The 13,129-nt window shown below is 37.3% G+C and overlaps 1 protein-coding gene across 4 annotated transcripts; it reads left to right on the plus strand.

Annotated features, from left to right (window-relative positions):
- The first annotated feature begins 1,364 nt into the window (after nt 1–1,364).
- On the plus strand, nt 1,365–12,702 carry LOC136767713 (membrane-spanning 4-domains subfamily A member 4A). Of its 4 annotated transcripts, none has more exons than XM_066721662.1 (8): nt 1,365–1,661; nt 4,539–4,733; nt 6,626–6,736; nt 7,544–7,600; nt 8,667–8,849; nt 10,023–10,142; nt 11,748–11,895; nt 12,347–12,702. In XM_066721662.1, exons 2-7 carry the CDS (start codon nt 4,548–4,550, stop codon nt 11,877–11,879), a joined length of 789 nt encoding a protein of 262 aa, XP_066577759.1. In that variant the 5' UTR covers nt 1,365–1,661; nt 4,539–4,547; the 3' UTR covers nt 11,880–11,895; nt 12,347–12,702. The 4 variants fall into 4 exon arrangements, with proteins under 4 accessions (XP_066577759.1, XP_066577758.1, XP_066577761.1 ...); XM_066721664.1 differs by having other exon boundaries at nt 1,369–1,477; nt 1,572–1,661; nt 11,748–12,702; XM_066721665.1 differs by having other exon boundaries at nt 1,403–1,421; nt 1,572–1,661; nt 11,748–12,702.
- The last annotated feature ends 427 nt before the right edge of the window (nt 12,703–13,129 follow it).

Below are 13,129 nucleotides of genomic sequence, written 5' to 3' on the forward strand. Positions count from 1 at the left end.
AAGCAGGAACTAAAGACACTGCAGTGCAGGCCTGGCAGAGCATCACCAGGGAAGAAACCCAGCATCTGCTGATGTTTATGGGTTCAGACTTCAGGCAGTCATTGACTGCAAAGGATTTGCAACCAAGTATTGAAACTCACCATTTAATTCATGATTATGTTAGTTTGTCCAATTACTTTTGTGGCCCTAAATTGGGGGAACCACATATAAAAATGGGTGTAATTCCTACAACTACCCTCAAATTAAAGTCTACACTTAAAGCACATCTTAATTGTTTCCTTTCAAATCCATTGTGGTGGCGTACAGAGCCAAAATGACGACAACTGTGTCACTGTCCAAATATTTATGGTATAAATATATATACTGTATACTTTATAATTTAGATAGCTATGTTAAACAATACTTCAAATTATCTTTGTTAGACAAACAAAATGTCAATAAACTCCATTTACTATTGTGTGACCCTTATGATGCCAAATGTACTCATGTAATAATTGTAAAATATAATATGCAAATGCAAGAAAAATGACATATTTGAAATATTTATAATGTTTAAAATAAATTGTATGAATTTCCTATATTAATGCAATGTAGAAATAAACATGGGCCGGATGTAAAATAACAAACATTGTAATAGTCCAGTAGCTCTCGCTGCTTCCACACCCCATTCACAGGCACTTCTGTTCACCCCAAAGCCTTCTCTAATGTGAATGTACCCAGTTTACATATATTTTCCCTAAAATGAGAATATAAGATGCCAACTTTCCTAATCAACATTAATGTGCAAGGCACAATTCACTTCAAGTAAAAAACAAGTGCAAGCTCTACAAGTGCATAAGGGGCAGAGAGAATTAAGAAAATGAAGAGAAAGAAGAAATCCAGCAGTGGATTGTTATGGGGTTAGAGAGATGAAAAGTCTTGACCAAGGAGGACTGACTGGAGGACTGAAGACAGTCAAGCTTTTCTTTAAACTTAGTTAGTGACACGCAGAGGTTAGATCACCCACATGGAATCCAGACGTGTCTGTGAGACTGAGCAGAGAGGGCCCTTTAGCAACAAGAGCAGGGGATGAGAGACTGGACATATCGTCCCCCTACTAACCAGAAAGATGAAGAGATGGGGACAGGACATAGAGAGAATACAGGGTTCGGTCTAACAATGCCATTTGATATCTCAATGGGAAAATGGCAACGTGACGTGCATTAAATAATTACAAGATCTAAACATACATAAAAGTTTAATACAAATCAGTGTCAAACAAAATATGTCTGTGCCTACTGTTACGGAAGTTAACTTTAAAGGCCTATAGGGTGCCATCTAGTGACACAATATGTGCTGCTTGCTGTCTAGCCACTGCTTTGACCCAGTTGTTGTTGTGAAGTGCAGCTGTAAACCACCGGCTGCTGTTAACCCGACCTGCGGTATTTTTCACTTCCTGAATTACTTTATTCACTTACGGCGGTGTCAGATTCAGGAGGTAGTAGGAAGTGTATTTTTCAAACTCTTTCTGGCACATTATTAAAAGTCAAGCATAATCACCCTGTTGCTTTGTTTTCGATTTTATCGGAAAGGGATTGGAAAGCTGTGTCTTGTCGTATCTACACCGCTGTTGCCTTGCCTTTAGTCTGAGGAAAACGCAGTTTCAAAAATAATTTCTCTGGGTAAGTGAACTACATGTATATTCATGTCTACAATTCAGAGCAATTTCATACCAGTGGGAAGGGGACGAAAGGCTGCGTTTAATGCATTTTAAATCATTGTTGCTTTTAATGATGGACTCGTTACTGCTTCTACTAACTACGGACGCAAACAGAAAGTAAAGCCCATCATTAAACAATACATGGACCTATTCAGTATCATTATGATTATGATTATTGGTGTTTCCAGAACGGATATAAGTGAACACTTGGAACAAGTCATCATTCGCCATCGGCTGTTACTGCCTGTCGCAATGAGCACAACCGGAGAAAGTGAGGGGCTGCCGTGGCCTGCAAGCTGTGCAGTGGAGGCACCTTACATTAACGTTAACAGTCATCGCAATGGACACTACATTCACTAGTATCTACATGCTAATATTTCGCTCGATGAAGTGGCAGTAATGAGCAGCCTGTGTTAAATAATAGTGACGTCCTGGTCAGCGTTTTGCGGATAATTGTAGATTGTAAGGAAAAACATTGACAAAAGACAAAATTGGCAATAATCAAGAATGCTTGATTCTGAAAGTTATTCCATGTCTGTTTCTCAATTAACGAACACAATTTGCTTTCAGTCTTTATTTCCAAACAAATAATGACGTGACACAACTTGTCTTTAAAGACAGATTAGGTTAAACACAGAGCGATACATTACCTAAATACAACGGGCTACTTCTACCTGACATGTCATGTATAATTTACTGTTTGAGAATTTTCTTTGAGATTTGTAAATGCCTGTTCTAATTTCTTTAACATTTAATTCACACATAAAAAAAAAACACTGCTAAGCATATTATGTCCTGTCATTTGAAATGGATTTGTAATGCATGAAATGTATTTTAAAAACATTATTTAGTGTAACGTTACTTTATTAAACAAATGTACTGATGAATGAAAAGTAAAATTCCGTGTATCTTCAGCCTGTCAGTCCGCTGTTGTAAGCTTCCCATCTTTTATCTTCTTTGTCTTTCTTCATTTTTTGGAAGCCATCCTATAGCTTCTTTAGTCCATCTCTGTGTTCTTCTTGCAAAATGTCCAGCCCTTTGCCATTTAACTTCTGCACTATTAAAATGTATTTGTTCTCTGATTGATTTGTTTCTTTTTCTGTTTGTTATTCCAAGAATAATTTCTTTCATGCTTCTTTGTCTTGTTTGCAGTTTCTTTATGTATTTTTTTTCTTTAGTGATCAGGTTTTAGAGCCATAAGCCAGGACTTGTTGGTCAAATACTTCCTTCATCAGACGGGTAGATTTCCTTTCAGTAGCATACCATTTGTTCCAAATGTATTCCATCCCACTTTTCCTCTTCTTATCTATCTATCTATTTATACACAGATCTGGAAAAAATTAAGACACCACTCCAAGTTCAGAAATCAATGTTAAGTGGGTTCTTAATTGTTTCCAGCACTGTATATGTATATATAACACATTTATCTCCCCTACTCCTTTAATTTGTGGTCAGTGCTTTAGAAATATGTGATTTAGGGACTGATTTATAGTTTTAAAATGCATGCATCTGGATTGGAGGCTTCAGAGGAACAGGGTTTGAGGTCACTGCTATACACTCACCTAAAGGATTATTAGGAACACCTGTTCAATTTCTCATTAATGCAATTATCTAACCAACCAATCACATGGCAGTTGGTTCAATGCATTTAGGGGTATGGTCCTGGTCAAGACAATCTCCTGAACTCCAAACTGAATGTCTGAATGGGAAAGAAAGGTGATGTAAGCAATTTTGAGCGTGGCATGGTTGTTGGTGCCAGACGGGCCGGTCTGAGTATTTCACAATCTGCTCAGTTACTGGGATTTTCACGCACAACCATTTCTAGGGTTTACAAAGAATGGTGTGAAAAGGGAAAAACATCCAGTATGCGGCAGTCCTGTGGGCGAAAATGCCTTGTTGATGCTAGAGGTCAGAGGAGAATGGGCCGACTGATTCAAGCTGATAGAAGGGCAACTTTGACTGAAATAACCACTCGTTATAACCGAGGTATGCAGCAAAGCATTTGTGAAGCCACAACACGTACAACCTTGAGGCGGATGGGCTACAACAGCAGAAGACCCCACCGGGTACCACTCATCTCCACTACAAATAGGAAAAAGAGGCTACAATTTGCACAAGCTCACCAAAATTGGACAGTTGAAGACTGGAAAAATGTTGCCTCGTCTGATGAGTCTCGATTTCTGTTGAGACATTCAGATGGTAGAGTCAGAATTTGGTGTAAACAGAATGAGAACATGGATCCATCATGCCTTGTTACCACTGTGCAGGCTGGTGGTGGTGGTGTAATGGTGTGGGGGATGTTTTCTTGGCACACTTTAGGCCCCTTAGTGCCAATTGGGCATCGTTTAAATGCCACGGCCTACCTGAGCATTGTTTCTGACCATGTCCATCCCTTTATGACCACCATGTACCCATCCTCTGATGGCTACTTCCAGCAGGATAATGCACCATGTCACAAAGGTCGAATCATTTCAAATTGGTTTCTTGAACATGACAATGAGTTCACTGTACTAAACTGGCCCCCACAGTCACCAGATCTCAACCCAATAGAGCATCTTTGGGATGTGGTGGAACGGGAGCTTCGTGCCCTGGATGTGCATCCCACAAATCTCCATCAACTGCAAGATGCTATCCTATCAATATGGGCCAACATTTCTAAAGAATGCTTTCAGCACCTTGTTGAATCAATGCCACGTAGAATTAAGGCAGTTCTGAAGGCGAAAGGGGGTCAAACACAGTATTAGTATGGTGTTCCTAATAATCCTTTAGGTGAGTATATACAAATGTCATTTGGCTAGTTTTATTTGAAACATATTTTGTTCCCTTGCGTCTCTTCTAGGCTGAGAAGATGACTTCCTCCATCACTACTGCCAATGGTCTGGTCATTGTCACCCAGGTTTTGCCACAGAGGCAAGACTCAGCTCCTTCTGTACCTGCTGTTTCCATAAACAATGAACAACCACAGTTCACACCTGGGAACAAGCTGCCTGCGATGGCCAGGAACTTCCTAAAACGAGAACCTAGACCTCTGGGGGTGAGTATGTTCTCAGTGTTGTTGTTATTATTATTATTTATGATTTTTTCAGTCATATTTATCCAAGGGTCTTATAAGGTTTACAAGAGTAAAGTTCAAACCAAAAGTTAGAAAGCAGAATAATACAAAGATGTTGGCAGTCATCATAGTTTTACTACTATGGCTTGTATTTGTTTGTTTTAAATTTGGAAATTAGCTTTTTTATATATTTGTGTTGGATTTCCTTTTCCTGTTATGATGTTTTAAATTTGTAATCAACCATTCTTTTTAAAACGATAGGCCATCATTATTGTAGGTCTTATTTTTAATATATTATTTTAAATTTGGAATCAAGAAACAGGGCACGGTTAGTACTCTGTAGTTTATAAAACTTTGCTTTTGAGATTTTCAGATTGTTTATCTCATGTGGGATGCATTTTGTAGTTTTGACTTTTTAATTACTTTAAATTGTTGTAGTTTAATGATCAGCAATGAAAGCCATAATGTATTTATTCTCTTCAACTTATCATTTAATGTTCAGAATATGAAAAGCATAATTCACTACTTTAATGCTCATTAGAGTATTTGGTTGTATCTTTTCTTCTGTTATCAAAAGTGTCTTTCTAAAGACTAAGAAACTGTAAGTGTGGAAGTGGTAACCAGATACAATTTTATTTCCTGTTCATTTTTAATATCACAGTGAGCTTTGCAATGAGTGAATGCATGCAACAATATCCGTCTGGTGTAATGTACACCAATGGACTTATTTTGAACAACCTTCATTTTGTTTTTGGACCACAATCAAAAGACAACAATAGACCAACATTTAGCATCACAAACACACAGTCTGCACTCTATGAAATACTGGTTGTTGGCACAGGGCATTGTGAAATGTTAAAATGCATTAGATGTGAATTTTTATAAATTGTAATAGTTTCATTTTAAACTCTGATTTTAAATATCAGGCAAGCTAATCACAACCATAAAGAGAGAGTTTAAAATTGTTGCCGAAGCAGAACTATTTTAAAGAGCATCTGAGAGAGATGATGGAACATAAAGATGGCTCCTGAGGAATTAATACGTGTCCTGAGCACTTGCACAAGCAGTACAGCACAAAAGTCAAACACCTTGAGTCAAGTTCCTGAAAAACTAATTGCAACTACCTGGATCAATGCAAAACCGTAACATCAAATAAAATGAATTATTATCGTGGTGCCTTTATTTGTGACTTAATAATAAGCATGCTCCATTGTTATCAATATAAAAAAGTTTATACTAATTCCATATATATATATATACTTTTATTGGTATTAATCTCTTAAACAAAACTGTTTTGTTAATTAATTATATACGTGTTCCCGGTGAACATGACTTGGCTCTGTTGATCTATATGCTAATGCACATCATTTGTATTCATAAAATTAGTAATTGAGATTAATGATTGTTCGATAAGTTGCTTTAAAAGGGGGATACATCAGCTTCTTGGTGGCTTGGATGACTGAATTACAGGTAACAAAGACAAGTCCCAGAAAACACAAGGCCCTATATATAGGTCACCTAAATCACACATTTCTAAAATGAATCATCGATCAATTAAAAAAAAAGTAAATTATTAATTTAAAGAAACTTTAGTACTTGTACAGCTGAATGCTTATCCGGGCATTTGTTGCAAAGGGTCACAACTGAATGTTTCAGAGTCTGAAAATGTATGTAAGGGTGGTGGATTTACCAGGGGTCTCCTCCTAGCCTGATTTTCTTTTTTCGTTTGTCATGAATGGAACAAAACCAGTTAAAATAAGAAAATAAAAATACAAAAAATAGCTTTACTGATTACAGGAGTGATTATCACACTCCTAAAGTTTAGCATCACTGACTAATTCTGCACAGTTACATAATTGTTTTCTCCTTTGCAGACTGTTCAGATTATGATTGGGGTGATAAACCTGGCATTGGGATTAATTCTGATGCTCACAGGGCCCACCTTGGTGTCATACATTGGCCTCCCTTTCTGGGCTGGTGCTTTGGTAAGTCACATGTGCGCAACTGGCATCATTGAGCACAGATTCCTGATGGAGGGGCCAGGTTGATATAAAAAGGGGGTAACTGCCCTCTAGTGGCTCACAATGGTAAAGATCCCTTGCTTTAATAGTTTATTCCTTGCCCATCTTCATTTTAAGTAATTAAGCATACCACCTAAATACAAGTTCTACATTTACACAACATTAAAGGATACAAAAAAGCATGACCTACAGATATTGCTTTTGAAATCATGCATTTTATTTGTTTAAATGATCCAATTTAGTAGCATTGGACTCTTTAGTTGTCTTATATAATTACTTAACTCAAATAATTAAATTTTACTCTTTGTTGAACACTAACTGAATGTCATATTTAAGTTACGCTTAACCCCTTATATTCAGTCTTCAATTCGCCGCCTTCTGCCTGTTTTTGAGTTTGTGTCAATCTAAACTATTCATAATATTGTATTAAGATGTGAGAATAAAAACAAACTTTTCTTGGCCAGCAATATAAAATAACTTGATTATTTTGAAATGGGGATTGTGCTACTAATTGATTTTGCTTTTAGACTTGTGCAAAATAGCTACTTCTGGTTTTGTTCCAGCTGGAGCTATCACTTTTCTAAATGTTCGTATGTAAATTGCAGCCTGGAGAAAAATATCACAATGTATTTAATCAACTAATCTGATTAATGAAATAATGGCAGCATGGTTGGAACAAATGCCAGAAACACTGCAGGCTAGTACATCTACTTCTTAGAACATTATTTCAAAATCTTGTCTTTAAACTGTGAAACATCACTTTCTCTGCAGTATATCCTCTCTGGATCTCTTGCTGTTGCCGCTCACAAAAGAAACAACCTCTGTCTGGTAAGTGCACAGCATGTTTACATCGGCACCAATAGAAATCTTACATCATGGAAATTAAGCAAAAGACACCATATTGAGGAGGGTATGCATAAAGGGGATCAAGAGACACTGATTTGTAATACGATTTTGGTTAAAAAAAAATTTTTAGGTCTTTTATATGTGGAAAAACGTATTGGAGCATTTTTTAAATCATAATCCTAAATATTCTCCTGTTTATTTTATTAATATATAAAGTACAAGCCCAGTACTCCAAACTGGAGGATAAATACATATTTCTTAGTAATTAAAGTTTACATAATAAAGAATAGAACAGAACAAAATACAAACAAACCTGGAACAATATTGAGTGGAATGCTAATTCTGATCGCCATGTTGCACAAAGGAACATTAGTTAGATACAGCTCGGATAGTTGTAGGGTTCTCAGGGTTTTACCACAACTAAACTAATGCAGCCATTCATCTTTAAATAGGTAGTTTGAAGCATTCTTGGGTAAAATTTGAATAATATTTCCCATAACTCTTATCCAGTAAATTAAAATTATAAACACATTTATATAGGAAAAACAATCCTTGTAACATGCTCCTTTACAGAAACAAATACAATACATCAAAAGAGCTCCCTCTTGTTCCCCTTCATAGTCACAACGACCAGTCTATTTCTGATGAGGTCTTATTATGTCAAACAAGGTGACTTGTATGAGGCAAAAATAACTGACCAGTAAAAAAATCTAAACACGTCATGGGAATAATATCAGAAATTAATGATACCTAGGTCTGCTTTTCTGAAATCGAACTTTTCAGAAATCCTTATTTACATTACGTTGAAATGCTCATCCATAGAGGCACCCTCTGTGTACAACTGTGTTCATAAGTATGTATGTACTGTACATATACAGCAGGGTGCTTATCAACTTAGTCACCCCTTTCAAACAACTGTGTAGTGGAGTTTACTGCAAAGAAATGCTATATTCTTGGGTTAGCCTGATGTTTTCCAAAAGTATGTAGTTCAGTGCATTTCCTGGATCAGACTGGCTTTGATTTTTGTTTTAATTGTATTTCTTCCCAGATCAGAGGGACTGTAGCTATGAACATAATCAGCTGTATTGTGGCTGGAGTTGAGACTATCCTTCTGTCTCTTGACCTGGCACTGGGTGGATCAATAAGTGGCTGCTTCAGCCTCAGGAGGACCAATGATGGATACTATAGTAGTGATTATGAGGATTGTATCGATGTGTCATACAGACTGCACGTAAGTTATAGTCACCAGTTCAGCTCTATACCAAAAGTATTCAACCTTAGTCTGGGGGATCCCTATTCAAGCAGATCTTAAATTACAATTTTGTAAGGACTGGGAATGCGTATTCATTATTGATCAATTAAGACAATTCAGCCACTTGTTCAATTAAGGGAACTGTGGTTCTTAACCTCTTCAACACCATGATGTACGCTGGTACATCACATGAAAACCCTCACACTGTACCATGCCATACCTGTGTTCGTCAAGTTTCTTATTGTATTTTATTGGCGGCTTCTCAGTGTAGCGTTTCAGATTTTGTATCCAACAGCAGTATTGATACTGTACAATGTGCATTGAAAACTGGGGAGAGCGATTATGTGATGTTTTTATCCAATGTTTAAATCTTCCACTGGACCGTTCATCTTTTACAAGTATATAAATAGTTTTAAATTATTATTGCTAGTTGTTTTGTTAGTTGTAATTGTTTAGTTGTAGTGTTTAGCAAAAGCTATACAGTGCTGTGACAAAATACATTCAGAAAACAGTGCTGAATAAAAGGCAATGAAGTCTTCCAAGCTTTTCAATAAATTAACATTTCAATAAATGGCACAGAGCAATAACAGTGCTTGCACAGGTTTTGATAGTGACTGAGTTTTAGTTGATAATTACTGTTCATCATTTATTATTTTCATATGAGTTCCAGTGTATATTATTTGTTTGTGTTTCAGTGTTTTGTTTATTATGTTTGTTTGCATTTTAGTGTATTTGTTTTTATTACAGAAGTTCCTTATTTACTATAAAGTATAATGTAAACTAAAAAGTTATTTAGATTGCATTTGCAAATTTAACAAAAATAAATGTGTTTTTATCTGTTTACTGAACATGCATATGTAGTACATGGGAGTGTAAAGGGTTAATTAAACACATTTTGGTTCATTTTTTTTATTTTTTTTATTTATTATATATTTACATTTGAAAGCAATTTCAGGTGATGAAACATTATCATTATTTTCAAAACCTGGTTGAAGTGGTTAACTGACTAAGCTTACATGACCGAATGAAATGTTTCCAAGTCGACTGACACCTGCATGTTTGGGGGTCTTCAGAACTAGAGCTGTTTTGACATTGCAAATGGCAAGCCTGCTTATTATTAACAGGTATACATTTTATTAATTATTTTGACAGGTGGTGCTTAATGGGATCAGAGGGATTCTGCTTGTGTTTTCTGCACTCCAGATCTGTGTGGCTGTTTCAGTCTCCACCTTCGGCTGCAAGGCTGTCCGATGCGATTCAGAGAACCAGCCGGTACGACCAGCACTGACCAGCGGTTGTATTTACCTAATGGGACCATACGGCACTGTACTCACTGGAGCACTTTGGGATGGGGTAATAAATGTTGCCTTTAGAGGCCCCAAGTGGCAATTCTGGTAAGGGTTGTGCCGGATCCAGCTGCTCTTGTACTGCTGGCTTTAGACAGGCATTGTCAGGTGTGGTGTGCAGTTGTCTGAGCATTGTCAACTGGTTTACCATCAGATTATTGCAAACTTAGTAGTGCCTTCTCCAGTTCCCAGGGGTTCAGGTTGTTAGGAGTTCCAGCTTCATCAGATTCTCAGATTATTATAATAGCTGGGCTGGATGGCTAAAACTGCATGGCTTTGATACCATGCAAGCTGGAGGAGTCGTGCCTTTGTGTCATTGCTCCTGAAGAACCATTGAGGTCATTGGAGTTTAATTCAGTACATGGTGATTCCAAATTAATTTGAAAAAGGAAGAAAATGTATTGGCAATAAAGACCAAACTATATAGTGTGTGTGTATTAGCGCTTCTCCACCGACAAGGAGCTGGTTCCAGTTCGGAGCCAGTGCCTAATCTGGACCCGTTCCTTGCTTTTCCACCGCAGAAGACCTGTCTCCCGGCCGCACGGAGCCACTTTTTCTGGCACCAAAAACGTGCTGGTCTGGAACCTAAGAACCAGTGACGTCAGGGGCCGGGGGGCAGGGTTAAGTCTTCTCCACCAAAAGTGATTTGCTGGAGTGCAGCCGCCATGTTTAAATTGCCAGCAGAGACACGAGCAGTGAGGAGAGATTTGATTAAAAATTAGCGAAATCAACGGCGAACAGCGGTCTGTCAGAGAGACACTGCAGTAACAATATGTCTCACCAGCTCAATAACTAGTTAGTTGTTGGCAAATGGCAGCAATGAAAGATGACTGAGCTCACCTCCCATCACAGGACAGACGTGTTACAGCGATATTATGATGATGAGAGTTAATGCAACGATATAGATTGAACAGAAATGTTTGTTAATTAAGTGGTCATTAACTGGTCATGTGTCCTGGGTTGGTTTGCGCATGATTAATAATGTATGAATAAATTCATTTTCTTAGCACAGGGCGAATTACACAAAACACACATATTGTACAGTAAGAGAAGATCAAATACACAGTAAGATCTGTTACAGTGATGCGCTTTGTGCTCACACGCCAGCAGTGCTGACAATGGATTATTATTATTATTATTATTATTATTATTATTATTATTATTATGTATTTGTTAGCAGACGCTCTTATCCAGGGCGACTTTCAAAACATAAGAGCATTGCTGCGTGTCTGGTAACAGGGACAATGTAACAGTGATTTGGACCATCATCACAGACTTCATCAATAAGCACAATTTCCCATCAAAAGCGCTGTGTATACAGAGAATGAGAGTGAGATTCTCTAATTTTACAGAATGAAATTTAGTCACAGATGCCATTATTGATTTGATTCGATTTTTTAACAGGAGGCATAAAATGCATTTCAAGGTGTATTAATACGGGTTGGGGGGAGGAGGGTAACAGGATGTGAACAAGTAACCACTGAGGTAAATGATCAATTTACGTTTTTCTTCTTCCTTTTACTTGTTTCAGTCTGTGGTTCTTATCCAGCAAATTGGAGGGCCTCCGAGAGATCCTGAACAAGCCCAAGACTTCAGTGGGATTGACGTCCCTCTCCTGGACAGTGAAAATGCACCCAACAGCCCCTCACCCTATTCTGCATAACTTGGGACTGAAACACTCGGTACCAACCTTTATATTTCATCAACCTTTTCATGTTGTACTTTACTGCTCTTATGGCTTGTTTTAGATGATTCTGAGAGAGTTGGCTTTGTGGTACTATAATTTTGTTGATATTATATTATGTAATAATTTATGTATATATATATATGTGTGTGTGTGACATGCATATACATGACATTGAAATGCCAAGAGACCCTGTACTGGATTGATAAGACCTGACCATGATGATGTGATGTGTGTGTGTGTGTGTGTATATATATATATATATATATATATAATGTAACGGGGGGGCTCATTCGTGGTTAATGTGCCCGTTACAAAGTGACGTAACCCCTCACTAAAAAGTAGTAAAGTGTTGAGCCTCCCGTGGTAGGAGGCCCAGCCTTTTAGCGTAGAGGGCTTAACACTGTACTGCACTTGTACGGGGCGTCGGTGGTGTGCGGCTCGAATCCCAGGCGGGGAGCTCCGACGCGCATCGGCTACATATACCCTGTTATAATCAAATACCACTGACACAATTACTATTCCACTGATATCCCTTTTCTGTTCAGTTTCAGACTGTCCTAGGCTCCTTTAGTATTGTATTGGACTTTTTTCACCCTTCAATATATTGTGTAACAAGAAGTCAGGGGAAATCTGAAATGAAAAACATATACATTCTATAATCATATATAGTGTTAAAAAGGAGCCTTAAATTGCAATCAAAGAGCAATTCTCTAGTCTAGTGACAGTAACTAATCTTTATGTACCTACTTTAAAACTGCACTTTTGAGAGTTACAATAAAGCTTATTTTTCTGATTCAAACTTGCTAAGAATTTGAAATGTTTTTTGGGGTGGTCCATTTCAGATTGCTGATACAAATTGAATTGTAAGTTATGGATCTTTATTTTTTGCTGTGTCCAGGTCTTGTTTTGAATTATATTCCAAAATAAAAATAGTCTTAAACTGGTCTGTTTCCCCCCCCAGAGATCAAAGATTGTTTTCCATGATGGCACTGGTGGTAAAATGTACTCAAATTTAAAAAGTACTCAAGTATTACTGTAGTTAATTTAAAACTACCTTAATCTTTAAATTTTAAAAAAGTGTACAGTAGACTGAAGAGTGTATAATACCAAGACAACTTCAGCAAAGAATGAGGATTTTTTTTTCTTAGGTTAGCAGTCAGATCATTTTCTGATCCAGTAAAGGTCTGCTAACTGTAATCCAATTGCCATTTGTGTACTTGTGATGT

The sequence above is a fragment of the Amia ocellicauda genome, chromosome 14 (assembly GCF_036373705.1).
Source record: "Amia ocellicauda isolate fAmiCal2 chromosome 14, fAmiCal2.hap1, whole genome shotgun sequence".
Lineage (NCBI taxonomy): Eukaryota > Metazoa > Chordata > Actinopteri > Amiiformes > Amiidae > Amia > Amia ocellicauda.